General features: G+C 46.4%; 1 protein-coding gene across 2 annotated transcripts in view; it reads left to right on the top strand.

The window, feature by feature from the left end:
* The window catches only part of LOC105919586 (melanoma receptor tyrosine-protein kinase), a 43,663-nt gene extending 29,678 nt beyond the window's left edge, over positions 1-13,985 (top strand). Inside the window, exons 10-28 of one of the 2 annotated variants that reach the window (XM_036124955.1) lie at positions 842-915; positions 1,034-1,127; positions 1,209-1,396; positions 1,487-1,619; positions 3,675-3,765; positions 4,410-4,567; positions 4,668-4,700; positions 5,467-5,608; positions 5,721-5,843; positions 5,936-6,034; positions 7,113-7,298; positions 8,158-8,313; positions 8,450-8,525; positions 9,122-9,268; positions 9,414-9,511; positions 9,748-9,888; positions 10,481-10,571; positions 12,486-12,503; positions 12,621-13,985. In XM_036124955.1, coding sequence (XP_035980848.1) covers positions 842-915; positions 1,034-1,127; positions 1,209-1,396; positions 1,487-1,619; positions 3,675-3,765; positions 4,410-4,567; positions 4,668-4,700; positions 5,467-5,608; positions 5,721-5,843; positions 5,936-6,034; positions 7,113-7,298; positions 8,158-8,313; positions 8,450-8,525; positions 9,122-9,268; positions 9,414-9,511; positions 9,748-9,888; positions 10,481-10,571; positions 12,486-12,503; positions 12,621-12,763 — 2,191 coding nt within the window. In that variant the 3' untranslated portion in view covers positions 12,764-13,985. The remainder of the gene's footprint in view (positions 1-841; positions 916-1,033; positions 1,128-1,208; positions 1,397-1,486; positions 1,620-3,674; positions 3,766-4,409; positions 4,568-4,667; positions 4,701-5,466; positions 5,609-5,720; positions 5,844-5,935; positions 6,035-7,112; positions 7,299-8,157; positions 8,314-8,449; positions 8,526-9,121; positions 9,269-9,413; positions 9,512-9,747; positions 9,889-10,480; positions 10,572-12,485; positions 12,504-12,620) is intronic. The other variant, XM_012854917.3, reaches the window with a different exon arrangement.
* Positions 13,986-14,422: the final 437 nt, after the last annotated feature.

The raw sequence follows: 14,422 nt of genomic DNA, 5'->3' as shown, positions 1-14,422 counted from the left end.
AACTGAGCTGAAGTCAACTGATGCGTATGAAATGGAACCGAACTCGATGGAACAGAACCAAACAGGATTGAACTGAATCAAATTGGTGCAAATTAATTCCAATTGGACTGAATCAAAGTGAACTGATTTTAATAGAATCAAATTACCTATTAGTTACCCCACATTGTCACACTCTCACGTAGCGCCAGTGTGTCCTCGTTCCTTGTTAGCTTCCCCTTTCTAGCTGCAGATGCGCACCGCTAGCTTAGTGGTTAGCTTAGCAGTTAGCTTCTGTGTTAGCCGTTCATTTTAGCTCCGCTGCTCTGTGTTTACTTTGAAAATGGCTGAGAGCCACGAGAAGTGATTCGTGTACACGGTTATGAGAAGTAGAAGGCCTCAGTAGAAAGGAGCAGAAGAGACGGTCTTGTGAATGTTTAGCTATTCAAAAAGGGACTTGGGCATTTCTTAGCTACATTTACGAAATAATTGTCCACTCTACCTTTTAATTGACCTGAACCTAAATTAATCATTTCATTTAATTTTCAACTGATCTGAATTTTATTTAACAGACTTAATTTAAAATCTAAACAAATCAAATGGAATTCAAGGAAATAAGATAAATCTAAACAGATCCTGATCAAATCCCACGGCTCTGAATACAGCATGTTTGAATCAAGTCCGACTCTGTCAACAGAGCAACATCATGACAGAAGTTTTCCAAAGCTGGACAAATGAATGGAGTCATATTCAGTCACACCACAGGCAGAACTGTCTGGGTTATTGCATGTTATGGTTTCATTGTCCAAACTGCCTCCTCTGAGGGTGATGATGCTGTGAGAGCTAAAATGATTGGCTGTTTCAGGGATCCACATTACAACATCGGCCCCATGGATCCCGAGATGCTGTGGAACCTCAGGGCAGTGAAGGAAATCACTGGTAGGTCTTTAATGAAGGTCAATTTGGCCAAAAGATCTAGCAACCTGTGTGCAGACAGGAGCATTAGTATCATCCATATGAGGAGTGTAGAGATTCACTCAGTTCCTTGGTCTCGCAGGTTACCTGGTCATCACATCCTGGCCTGAGAACATGACCTCTCTGTCGGTGTTCGAGAACCTGGAAATCATTAGAGGACGATCAACTTACCAGAGGTGAGTCCCCCAACCCGCCCCCACCCCCACCCCCAGCAGCACGTTGAGACCAACCGTCCCTCACTGACCATTTCCTCCCAGGGGGTACAGTTTGGTGGTGTTTAAAGTGATGCATGTGCGGTGGCTCGGCCTTCGCTCCCTAAAGGAGGTGAGCGCTGGGAACGTGAGGCTGCAGATCAACTCCGACCTGTGCTACACCCACAAGATCAAATGGTCCCAATTGTTCAAATCTGAGACCCAAATCGTCAAGGTCACCCCCGAGACGTGCCGTGAGTCCTGCCGATGTGTTTGGTTCACTCTGGCCTTCGGTTTAGCACACGTCAGAGAACTGATCCGATGTTGGTGTCTGCCCCCCACAGAGCTGGAGAATCAAACCTGCGACCACGAGTGCTCGGAGGACCACTGCTGGGGCCCGGGGCCCTCCATGTGTGTCTCCTGTCTGCATGTGAGACGAGGGGACCGCTGCGTGGCAAGCTGCAACCTGCTGCAGGGGTGAGGGAGCCGAATCTGCTCTTTAAATGAAAATGTCCACGAGTCCTTTTGCTTTTTTTGTTATCCTCACTTTTTCTGGTGCAAACTTCGTCCGTCCGTCCGTTGTCTTCCGCTTATCCGGGGTCGGGTCGCGGGGGTAGCAGCTTCAGTAGGGAGGCCCAGACGTCCCTCTCCCCAGCCACTTGGGCCAGCTCCTCAGGAGGAATCCCAAGGCGTTCCCAGGCCAGCCGGGAGACATAGTCCCTCCAGCGTGTCCTGGGTCTTCCCCTGGGCCTCCTCCCGGTGGGACGTGCCCGGAACACCTCTCCAGGGAGGCGTCCAGGAGGCATCCTGACCAGATGCCCGAGCCACCTCAACTGGCTCCTCTCAACGTGGAGGAGCAGCGGCTCTACTCTGAGTCCTCCCCGGATGACTGAGCTCCTCACCCTATCTCTAAGGGAGAGCCCAGACACACTACGGAGAAAACTCATTTCAGCCGCTTGTATCCGGGATCTCGTTCTTTCGGTCACGACCCAAAGCTCGTGACCATAGATGAGGGTAGGAACGTAGATCGACCGGTAAATCGAGAGCTTGGCCTTTTGGCTCAGCTCTCTCTTCACCACAACGGATCGGTACAGCGCCCGCTTCACAGCAGACGCTGCACCAATCCGCCTGTCGATCTCCCGCTCCATCTTCCCCTCATTCGTGAACAAGACCCCAAGATACTTGAACTCCTCCACTAGGGGCAGGACATCCTCCCCAACCCGGAGAAGGCACTCTACCCTTTTCCGGTTCAAGACCATGGTCTCGGATTTGGAGGCACTGATTTTCATCCCGGCCGCTTCGCACTCGGCTGCGAACCGCTCCAGTGAGAGCTGTAGATCACGCCCTGATGAAGCCAATAGGACCACGTCATCCGCGAATAGCAGAGACGCAATCCTAAGGCCACCAAAGCGGATCCCCGCAACACCTTGGCTGCGCCTAGAAATTCTGTCCATAAAAGTTATGAACAGAATCGGTGACAAAGGGCAGCCTTGGCGGAGTCCAACTCTCACCGGAAACGAGTCCGACTTACTCGAGGTTCGAGGTTCGAGGGTTGCCGCCACGACATGCACCGACAACCTTGCGGCCACAGCTCCGACTAGCCGCCTCAGCAATAGAGGCGTGGAACATGGTCCATTCAGACTCAATGTCCCCCGCCTCCCTCGGGACGTGTTTAAAGTTCTCCCGGAGGTGGGAGTTAAAGCTCCGTCTCACAGGGGACTCCGCCAGGCGTTCCCAGCAAAACCCTCACAGTACGTTTGGGCCTGCCCGGTCGGACCGGCTTCCTCCCCCGCCATCGGAGCCAACTCACCACCAGGTAGTGGTCGGTGGAGAGCTCCGCCCCTCTCTTCATCCGAGTGTCCAAGACATGCGGCCGCAGGTCAGATGAAACGACAACAAAGTCGATCATTGAACTGCGACCTAGGGTGTCCTGGTGCCAAGAGCACATATGGACACCCTTATGCTTGGGTAATAAACTTTTTCTGGTGCAAACTTTATATTTTTTATTTCTAGTTATGTTTCTTCATATACTTTACTGTGGTGTACATCGTGTTTGGAACAGTTGTAAGAAAGGAGGGTTTTTTTTTTTACTGCTGGGTGTAAATGTAACCTGGAAAAATACAAACATTTTCCAAAAAGCGGTTTAGTTCGCACTGCTAAAACACACCTAAAAATAAGTAAAATGTTAAAATTTGATTTTTTTGTCCTAGATTTGAGCAGGTAAATTATATTATCTTATTTTGATCCCTAAAATAAGATAATTAGACATCCTGAAATGAGATGATGGAGATGAGTTGTTCCTATTTTAAGTGTAAAAATCTTATTCCATTGGCAGATCATCTCATTTACCTGCTCAAATCCAGGACAGCAACACTCATTTTAAGAAAAGTTTACTTATTTTTATTTCCGTTTTTGCAGTGCGGTTTCGATGTTCTGTAGAGATCAGGGTTTTTTATTGCTGATACAGCGTGTTAACAGTAGGTGGCGCTGCAGGGTGGAATGGACTGCTCACATCTCTGTTTGTTCCTGCAGTGAACCCAGAGAGGCCCAGGTCGACGGGAGGTGTGTCCAGTGTCACCAGGAGTGCTTGGTGCAGGCTGGCAGCCTGACCTGCCACGGCCCGGTGAGTCCAGAACCGGACCAAAGCATCACAGCTTTTACATTCTAATTCAGAACCAGTTTCACTCATCTTCTGGAAGCATTGTGTCCAGCCTCATGGTGGACAGAATGATGCTCTGGCTGCCGTACGGTGCTGAAAACATTTGCTTTACCGAGGGAGGCTTTATGCCTGTAAACCCACATCTGATGCAACTCGTTATGATTTATGTACAAACTGATGCAAAACATGACAGAGGTAGAGAGATGATCAGGACTGACTATAAGAAAGAAAGTACAGAGACAGGAAGAAAATAGATATTACAAACCTAACACCCAACTGCTCCAGATAAATCCTGCCACCACAGGGAAACCGGCGATAAACAACTACAAACGGCTGCAAAGAGACACAAAAAAAACACAAACGACAACAACACCTGCAGCAAGAATATGGAACCAAACTGTTGAGCCCCAAGCACCATAAACCATTTAAACTCACTCAGCCATACAGAACACAGCTGCCATTACTGGCTCCCAGGGGCCACACCTCTTCGGTTCTGCTGATTGCCCTTATGGCTGCATTTTGCTGCCATTTAACTAAAAAATTGAGGTTTATGCCAAACTTTGCGTGTATTTCTGTTATCGTTGAATATAAAATCCATTTCTGTGCAGGGTTCAGCTAACTGTTCCAAGTGTGCACATTTTAAAGATGGCACCCGGTGCGTCTCTCACTGCCCACATGGTGTCGTGGGAGTAGGAGACTCTCTGATCTGGAAATATGCAGATAAGACGGGCCAATGCCAGCTGTGCGACCAGAAGTGCATTGAGGGGTAAGAAAAAAAACCTGTACAGAGATTTATTTTTAAGTGTTTCCATCACTTTAAACCTACAGAGAGAAGGACGTTGATCTTGTTGTCTTTGTGTCTGCAGGTGTTCTGGTCCTGGACCATCTGGATGCAAAAGGTAAAACTACATCCAGCCTTTACTTAATTTGATCAGCTCTATTGGAGATGATTTAAACTTAATCAGAAATGATAGTTTTCCATGCAGTGGTGGATGTTTCACACATCAGGGTCTCACCCGTTCAGTTTAGTGGCTTTAGGCTGGGAGGAATAGGCCTGGCCACGCTGTTCATGCCGCCGTCATACGATGCTAATCTGACTCGTGTTTCACCGGCTATGAATTGAGTCCCAAATGTGGACATTCAAAAGAAGCAGCCTCTATCAGCTTCCCTGCAGGAGGTTTCCCTCCTGAAGCCAAATATTCATAAGAAATAAAGAAAACTATGCCGTGGAGAGTAGTTGCAGGGTCAGAGGACTGTGCAGAAACTCCCCCAGTCCAAGGTCTTCCACCCCCCTCTGGCACCAGTCGAGGACAAAGTCTATTTAGCAGCATGATCCCCACATAGGCATTGTGTTTGCTGCTTAAATGCTGATTGGTCAGCCTGTGTATGTATGAGTGTGTGGTTGGTTCATTAGATATTCTTTCTGTATATACGTTTTATGTTCTTGAGTTGATATTTGATGCTCTCCAGGCACTTTGTCCGGGAAACCAAAGTCTTTAGTTCTTATTGATGAAAACTTTCTTGGCAAATGCTTTCACTTTCGTCCGTCTCGTGCCGTTGCAGGAATTTCACCTCTAGCGGCACAATACGAATGCCCCTGGTGTGTTAACGCATCATTTCCTGCCTTATTTAAAGTTTTTTGTGGTCTTTGTTTCCAACCTGCAGTAATAGCCAGTTCCCATTGGCGGTGGTTGTGGTTAGTGGACTCCTGGTCACTGTAATTGTGGCACTGCTTATCCTGGTGTTGCTACGCCGGCGATGGATCAAAAGGAGGAGGAATTTACGGCGCGCTCTCCAGGAGAGGGAGGTGGGTGGAAGCTCTTAAAGTCCGGCTCTGGCAGCGATTAGAAGGTGTCAACCAGAGACAGAGTCACTGAATTTAGGGCTGACTGTGTCTGACGTTGTTAATGGTGTTGTAGCTGGTGGAGCCGCTGACTCCGAGCGGTCAGGCCCCCAACCAGGCACACCTGAGGATGCTGAAGGAGACGGACTTCAAGAAGGACAGAGTGCTGGGCTCCGGGGCCTTTGGGACCGTCTACAAGGTACCAGCGTTTGCTGAAAGCAGAGCACCAGATCAGGATGACCCGTTGTAGACTTCAGCTCTGTAATAACTACTTTATCCCTTTCTGTCCAGGGTTTATGGATCCCTGAGGAAGAAAACATCCGGATCCCTGTGGCCATCAAGGTTCTCAGAGAGGCCACGTCACCCAAAGCCAACCAGGAAGTTCTGGACGTAAGGTTTTCCTTCTGATGTGGTTTTCTCATGACCACTTTGAAACGTCTCAGTCATGGTTGGGCTCCGACCTTCATCTAAAGACATTCTGTCTTTGTTTTAAGTCTCTCACTGCGTTGGATCCTTTGTTCAGAGAGAACACTAGTCGCTATGAACAGAACTGGCGTTAATTAGGATTACTGTTCCTGGCTCTGCTCAGGTTCTTCTCATCCCTATTCGGTTACACAAACTAAATCCTACCTGAGCTTATGGGTGATGTGCCGGAGGGAAATACGCGGAGAAACGTTGATGGGTTTATATTCTGTTGGGGATTCTATAGACGTGTTTAGACAAATGAAGGATGTCCAACAGGGCTGGGTGCAGTTTCCTGTTGGTATCCCAGCAGGCAGTCCTCTCTCTGTCCTTTTATTACTTCACTTAGAGAATCAAACCATTGTGGTTTTATTATTGTACATCCAGATAGGACACACCTTTACAGCATCTTTACAGCACATCACCTGGAGTCGCTGAATCCTTGTAGTATTTACGCAGTGGGCAACTCTACAGCCCTCATCTTAGAGGTTTTCTAACATGATGTTTCAAGGATGGTCTAAAGCAAATGATCCTAGACCAAAATGTTTAACTGAACATTAGAAGAGGTTTTATACAAAGAAAATACTGAGCACTTCTGTCTGTATCACCATAAGGAAGGAAAGCGTAGCCGTCAACGATTGGGTGAACTAGGATTTGGAAAATGTTTACTGGAAGGTTTCCAGAATTAAAAAGATTAAGTAAAACCGACTGAAGTGGTCAGAAAAATGTTAGAAGGTCGAGACATTTAGCTGCAGAGGAAGCTCCTGATTTCTTTTCAGTAAGACTCTGATCTGCTTCACGGATTATAAAAACCTGAAAGATAGACAGGTTGATACTTACTTTGTAGATTTACAAATAAGAGTTTTAATGTTTAATGTAAAAGAGCTTCTCCATCAGAACTGAGCTGATCATGGGTGACCTGCGTAAAATCGGCCCCATCGCTCTGCTGCGTCCGTCTGTTTATGGGATGGTCAGAGTTTCCTGAGTGTCCCGGGTTTCTCTGCAGGAGGCCTACGTGATGGCGAGCGTGAACCACCCTCACGTCTGCCCCCTGCTGGGCATCTGTCTGACGTCGACCGTGCAGCTGGTCACCCAGCTGATGCCCTACGGCTGCCTGCTGGACTACGTCCGGCACCACCAGGAGCGCATCTGCGGCCAGTGGCTCCTCAACTGGTGTGTCCAGATCGCCAAGGTGAGCCCAGCAAACCTGCTCTCTGTTGTCCTCTGATGCAACGCTGTACCATGGTTACATGTCCCAAAGTGTCAGCCTTTTGGTCTGATGTGTAAAGTTATATCACAGGTTATGAAGTCTATTTTACTACCTGACCCGTTCTTGATTATCTCTGGGAAATCAGATGCACTCAACAATTTACACTCAAGACAAAAACAATTCATTTCTTATTGTCTCATCTTTGCAAAGAAGCTACTTCTGATGTCATGGGAAGGACCTTCAGTTCCAAACTCCAGAATGTGGCTTAGAGATCTTGCTAATACTTTCCATATAGAGAAAATATGTTATGTAGTCAAAGAAAAATGACTTGAAGTATGGCAACCTCTGATTAAATACCTGCAATCTGGGAAAATGATCCTGCTCTGCAAGAAGTTTTGTGTTTTGTGTTATACGCATTTTTACTTACATTTATGTTGGAAAAAAAATTAAATCTGAGCAATGTTACTGTCCAATTTAATATGTGAAATGTTTTCTGCTCAATTAAAACTTTCTTAAAAAAGATAAATAAAAAATCTCTGCTCCGCTCCCGTTAATCCTGCTGAGGCTCGTTAACCTGAACGCATCAGGAGGATTTTCAGTTTAATGAGGAGCCGTTAATCTCTTCAGGTTTGTTTAAGATGTTTAGATGCTGGGAAAATCAAAACTAGCTCAACAGATGAGATTAAATCTGTAATTCTGGGGAACTTTTCTCAGTATAAAGTTAAAACCAAGGACGGAGACACAGAAGCAACATGAAAAATGGAATTTAAGGATTTCTTTCTTTCTTTTCCTTTTGATTTGATGTTGACTGAATTACACGTCATTCCCTGCGTCTGCACAGGGGATGAACTACCTGGAAGAGCGGCACCTGGTGCATCGGGACCTGGCTGCCAGGAACGTCCTGCTGAAAAACCCGAACCACGTCAAGATCACAGACTTCGGTCTGGCCAAGCTGCTGACGGCTGACGAGAAGGAATACCACTCTGACGGAGGAAAGGTGTGACGGCTGCAGACCCTCGTTAATAGCCGATTGGTTTCCTGGTTGTTTTGATTGAAAACACGTCAGAGGACCTGATTGATCACCTGTGAGTGGACGCTGCTGGTGTAACATGAGCTGTGGGATCTCTGTGCAGGTTCCCATTAAGTGGATGGCCTTGGAGTCGATCCTCCAGTGGACCTACACCCATCAGAGCGACGTGTGGAGCTACGGTGAGAAAATCTCCCTCTCTGCACTAGAGCTAATCTTTTCCCATTTGATCGTATTAAATAACTGATACCACTCAGCCAGTGGTGGTTTGTGAAATGGAGAAAACGGCGGTCTGCCCTGGGCGTCTTGCTGTATGGGGGCGGCATAAGTCCACCCGCTGCGCAGTAAGAAAATATGGGCGTGCCTACACAGGTGGTGGCAAATGACTCCAAAGCTGGTTTCTCATTACCAGATTTACCTTTTTAATTTATTATGATTGCATTTAATCATCTCTGGTTCAAAATGTTAATTACTTGATAATCAAACAGTTATTGGATTGTTCTACTCTATCATAAATCGTTGTTGGCATTTTTTCCTGGTTGTATTTAGCCTGCAGAGATTTTTAGCTCAGGGGGGAGAATCTGTGGACAGGACATCTATGAGTGTCCCTAAAAAAAGGGAAGTATGAGTTAAAAACCAGGTTCTGAGGGAAAGAAAGAGGAAACAGGATACCTGATACCGTGGAACAGACCAAACCCCTGCACTAGTTTTCTCTGTACGTCTTCTTGTTGCTGTGCTAATGTAGCTAAAGTCGGTTCTGACTGCGGTTGCTCTGCAGGGGTGACTGTTTGGGAGCTGATGACGTTCGGCTCCAAACCGTACGACGGCATACCGGCCATTGAGATCGCGTCGTTGCTGGGGAAAGGAGAGCGGCTGCCTCAGCCCCTCATCTGCACCATCGACGTCTACATGATCATGGTGAAATGTACGAGCAAAACCTGCAGGTGGCGCTAGAGGGGAAGGCCACGGGATCACCTGACTAAATAAAACAAATCATTGCTGAATTGTGATTCTGTCGTTAGCGGTGATAGTTTTCCTTCTCGTGTTCATGTCACGTTGTGTCGCTGCAGGTTGGATGATCGACCCGTCCAGCCGTCCTAAGTTCAAGGACCTGGTGCGAGAGTTCGCCCAGATGGCCCGGGACCCGTCCAGGTACCTGATCGTACAGGTACGCCAGTGCCGTCTTTATTTTAAAGAAAGACAAATTTAATTTAATTTATTTTAAAAAAAGTCCAAATCAAAATGTAAATGTTTTCTACCATCTTTGTTCTGTGTTCCATTAACTCATTATAGTTAGGTTTTTCTTGGTATATCTTGCAGTACATTAAAGGAATGAGTAAAATTAGTAAACCGTATTTGACTCCATATGAGGCTGATCATACTGTGGTCTGACTTGTTTCTCAGGGTAGCCTGCCGAGTCCATCAGACAGGAGACTTTACTCTCGCCTGCTGAGCTCTGACGAGGGCGTGGTCGATGCGGACGAATACCTGCAGCCGTACAAACGCCATAACCGCCAGCAGAACAGGCAGCCCTTCTGCACAACGGTAAAAACCCACAGTGGACTTGTTCCCCAGAACAACGGGATGTGGGACGCCCCTGGTCCAACGTGCCCGAATCTCATGCCTGAATGACAAGTGTTACAGAGTGTTAGATTCAGGTGTGCTGAAGCAGGAATGCATCTAAAAGCTGTAGAACACCGGCCCTGAAAGACGGGTTGCTGTACATAATTAATGGTGCAGTTTGTTCCAGTCAGAAGAATACTACAGAGATTCCTCACCCACTTGGGCCTCAGAATCCAATATGGCCGTCACCGACCTTCCACACAGAGCTAGCTGTAGAAATGAACTGTTTATATCAACTTTAGTCCGTTTGCGTAAATTGACACAACAGAACAGCTCCCTCATAATTTAGCTGCATGAATCAGGATTCCTGCGAAGTCTGAAGGTTGAAATGGGAAAAGTCTCATGATTTTACGTGAAAAGGTGCAAAAAATTCGGTGGATGAAATACTCAGTATGAACAGGCTGTTACTAGTGACCACAGGGGGCAGGAGAATACCTAGAATTGAAAGGTTTTGCTGATGTGTTTTGTCTAACATGAGCACTGCTCCATCTGACCCATGTGCGTTTTATCGTAGAACGACCATCCAGTGGTGCAGAACGGCCTCCCTGACCGTTACATCTCTGAGCCATCTCAGAGCGAGCTGGACAACGACTTCACCGGTCATGGTAAGAGATTCTGATCAATGATCAGTTCCTGCAAGACAGGAACCAATAGACGTTACAAACTGCTCGTAAAATGTAGCTAACAGTGCAATTAAACGTTAATTATAGGCATTAGACTTAGACAACTTTATTTGTCATTCTGTATGCACAGAGTGGGTACAGAACACACTCTGTACATAATTAATTTGATGTCATCAAAGACGTCTGTCATGGACAGATCCATTCATCATCAAGGCAGCTGCAGACTCTCAATGCCACTCGGACCAACAGCCCAAAACCTCTTCTGCCTCATGCATGACTTTCCCTTCTAGGTGGAGCATTCTCAGTGAAAACTGGTCCAAGTTCCCGCCCAGTTCACATCCATCAAAAGATAATAAACAATAAAAGATGTAACTTTTTGTGAATGTAGTTTTTGACAAGGTTATGGTTAGAGGAATGGGGTTGGGGCTGTAAGTGCATTGCTCACAGCAACCAAAGGAGCTTGTTGAAACCACATCAGATCTCATTTCTGTGTGTGATAACATTGGGACGTGTTCCTTATGAAATTAACGGATGCTGTACTGGGGCTTCGCCTCCCAGACCCTGACCAGGGTGTCACTGAGCTCCTGGACAGAGATGAAAGCTAGTGGTGTTTGATGGACCTAAACTTGGCGTCCCGGAGATGTTCTGTTGGGTTTAGGTCAGGGGAGCCCAGGAGCCAGTCAATGGTATCAGTTCCCTCATCCTCCAGGATCTGCCTGCAGACCTGAGACCGGGTATTATCGTGCACCAGGAGGAACCCAGGACCCACTGCACCAGTCTAACCGTGGGTGTAAGGATTTCATCCTGATACCTCCTGGTAGTCAGGATGACATCATTTATCCTGTGCGGTCATGCTGAACAATGTTTAAACGTTCTGTAGCTTCTCTAGACCCTTTCATGCCTGTCAAATGAGCTCATAGTGAACCTGATCTTATCCGTGAAAAGAACAGGCTGCCTGTACTGAGACTGCCAATTCTGGTGTTGTTTAGCTAATGCCAGTGGAGCTCCACAGTACCGGGCAGAGAGTACAGGACCTACTAGGGGATGTTGGGCCCTCAGGCTCTCCTCATGAAGTCTGTTTCTAATAGTTTGGTCAGAAACATTCAGACCAGTGGCCTGAGGTAGGTCAGTTTGTACGGCTCTGGCAGTACTCATCCTGTTCTTCCTTGCACAAAAGGTGCAGATGCAGGTCCAGATGGGTCAAGAAGCTCCTCCAGCCCCGTCTAGCTCTTCTAGAGTAATTGCCTGTTTCCAAGGATCTCCTCAAGACTGTGCTGGGAGACACAGCAAACCTTCTGGCAATGGCAGAAGATCTGCCACCCTGGTGGCCTGCCTTTGCGTTCTCTGTAGGGTCCAGGTCCCGCCTTGTGCTACCGGTAGTGACACTGAACCGGTACAAATGTAAAACTACTGAAACTCAGTCAATATAAAACATGTATGCGGGCTGTGCATCCAAATACATTCCTGTTTCTGGGGTCGTCTCAATGTTGCCCCCACCAGAAACAGCCCTGTCTACTACTGAAGTGAACAAATCAATGATGTTTTACGGACTTTACATCATACTCTCATCAAAAGTGTTCCTTTCATCACTACGTAAGTTTAGACCGATGAATTTAGGAACTGGTGAAGGACTGAGGGTCACGCTTGAAGCCAGTTTCTTCTGAACCAGCTGCTGGTTGTAGAGGCTTTAGCATTAGCACCGATTTTTGGAGCTTTTCTGTCTGAGATGCTCCCCAGCAGAGAATCTACTCAGAGCTCGTCTTGCTGATGAAATAACTTAGAGCTCACATTAAAACCTGTCTGAGCAAAACATACACAGCAGTGGGATGCATGTTGAATATTTGCCCCCATGAGAGCCGTCTTCAAGTGACAAGAACATAGAAACATGCAAATGTGGTAAAATACATACATCTGGTATAATCCTCTTTATTTTATTCCATGAATCCCTGAATAATGGGAAGAGTTTCACCATAAGAACTAAGACAGCTGTACAGAGCGGTTAAATGATAAATCCTTCTGTTTGTCTTCCAGAGTACATGAACCAGGTGGTGAATGATACCAGTTGGAGCAGCAGCCTGTTGGACATTTGCAATCCCAACTATGAGAACCTTACCCAGGGTTGGGGCCCAGCGTCACCTAATTCCTCGATTGAGACCCAACTCTTAAATTTCTGACTCACTGGATTAACTCTTTTAAAATGTGGAGCCAAAAAGGATCCAGATAAACTTTTAAAGAGCTAAAGCTAATTTCAGTTTTATTGAAAAATGAACTTGTTTGTGTGCTCGTATTTAGATGTTTGCAGGAGTCGGACTATCCAGACCTCAGAGACATAGCGGCACAAAGCTGAATTCTGTCTGCACTGCTGATATTTTCATCCTCCTGCCCCTGAGTACGTTTGGTTCCAGCGTTTGTGTCAATGAACTCAACATGTGAACTGATCCTGGGACTCCTTGTGTTGTTGGTCTTGAAACTGGACTGTAGGGGGCGGTGTTGCCTTCACGCTGTGCTCCCTTCACCTCAGAAGTAGGAACTCGGATGTTTGAGCGCCATCGAATCCGACTGAGCAGTTTTCCCGCTGCCCCTCAGAGAACCGTTGGGATTCACCAGTCGTTCTTTTCAGCCACCAGGCTAACTGCTGTTAGCAATGCGGGCTATGACGACATATTTCTTTCACTCTCTAAAGACCTGCTGACAGATGTTAATGTGAGGTACACATTACGAGCGATGTAATGACACAGAACTACAGACATGCAAGTAAGGTTTTATTATTGTGAGTTTAGCATGTGTTACACAGGAGGCAGCCATATTGGATTTTGACATTTCTGAGTCAAAATCCCGACAAAAAGCTCAACTTGATTCTTTTGGAATTGGAATCTGGAAATTCTGGTTGAATACAACGAATGGAAGGTATGAGTACTACTAAGGGGCAGATCCACTCCCTCCGCTGGTACTGTGAGGGTTCTACAACAACTTTTCGTGTTGATAGTTATTCTTGTACAAACTTATTATTGTGGATAGGATGTTTGTGATCTTATGTGTAATGTACATTTAAATATCCCTGAGTTCAAGGTTCTGTAAAGCCTTTGTTCCTGCCACTATGTAACTCTGAAGTGAGGATCAGTGAATGTTTCTGGACTGTTGTGTAAATCCTGCTGGAGACGGGAACCCTCCACCGAGGAACACACGTGAGGACATGATCCCAGTTCTCGGTGAAGTTTCACGGATTCATTTCAGTCAAAGCTGTAGCGCGGGGAGAACCCTCTCTTGTTGTCTGACTTGAAATACTGTTTGTTTTTGTCTTATTGAAATTGTATTGAGGTCCAAGAAAGTTTGCTTTACTTGACACAAATGAGCCAAACCCCGATGTCTTGCTGCTGTTAAATATTTGCTGTTTTTCTGTTTTTCTGTTTATTATTAAAGTTTGTTGAATAAAAAACAGGTAAAGAACATTTGTGGATGCTGGTTTTAATTCTCTTTATCTCATTAAATATTTATCCTTTAACGTAACATAATTATTTTTGGAGCAGTGTGTTGGATATCACACGTGGCTAGAGGTTGTTGAAAGCAGTTATTGGGAAAATAAAGGATGACTTCCAGGCACTGTGGACGCCACAGATGTGACATACATAGATATGAACCAAGGGACTAGTAAAGGAGCGGTCAGTTACCTCGGGGCGGCACGTACAACTGTATAAACCTGGACTCCATACTGTTCCCCAGTCTGGCAAATAATACCTGAGTGGTGACTAGTTTCTACTGGTGGCAGTGGGAGGAGGGCACACGCTTGCAGGCAGTGTCTCTGGCTTGTTGAGCAGGGGTCTCCAGCCCTCGTC

Source organism: Fundulus heteroclitus, chromosome 21 (genome assembly GCF_011125445.2).
Source record: "Fundulus heteroclitus isolate FHET01 chromosome 21, MU-UCD_Fhet_4.1, whole genome shotgun sequence".
In the NCBI taxonomy this organism is placed as follows: Eukaryota; Metazoa; Chordata; class Actinopteri; order Cyprinodontiformes; family Fundulidae; genus Fundulus; species Fundulus heteroclitus.
This window is presented reverse-complemented; position numbering and strand designations above follow the sequence as displayed.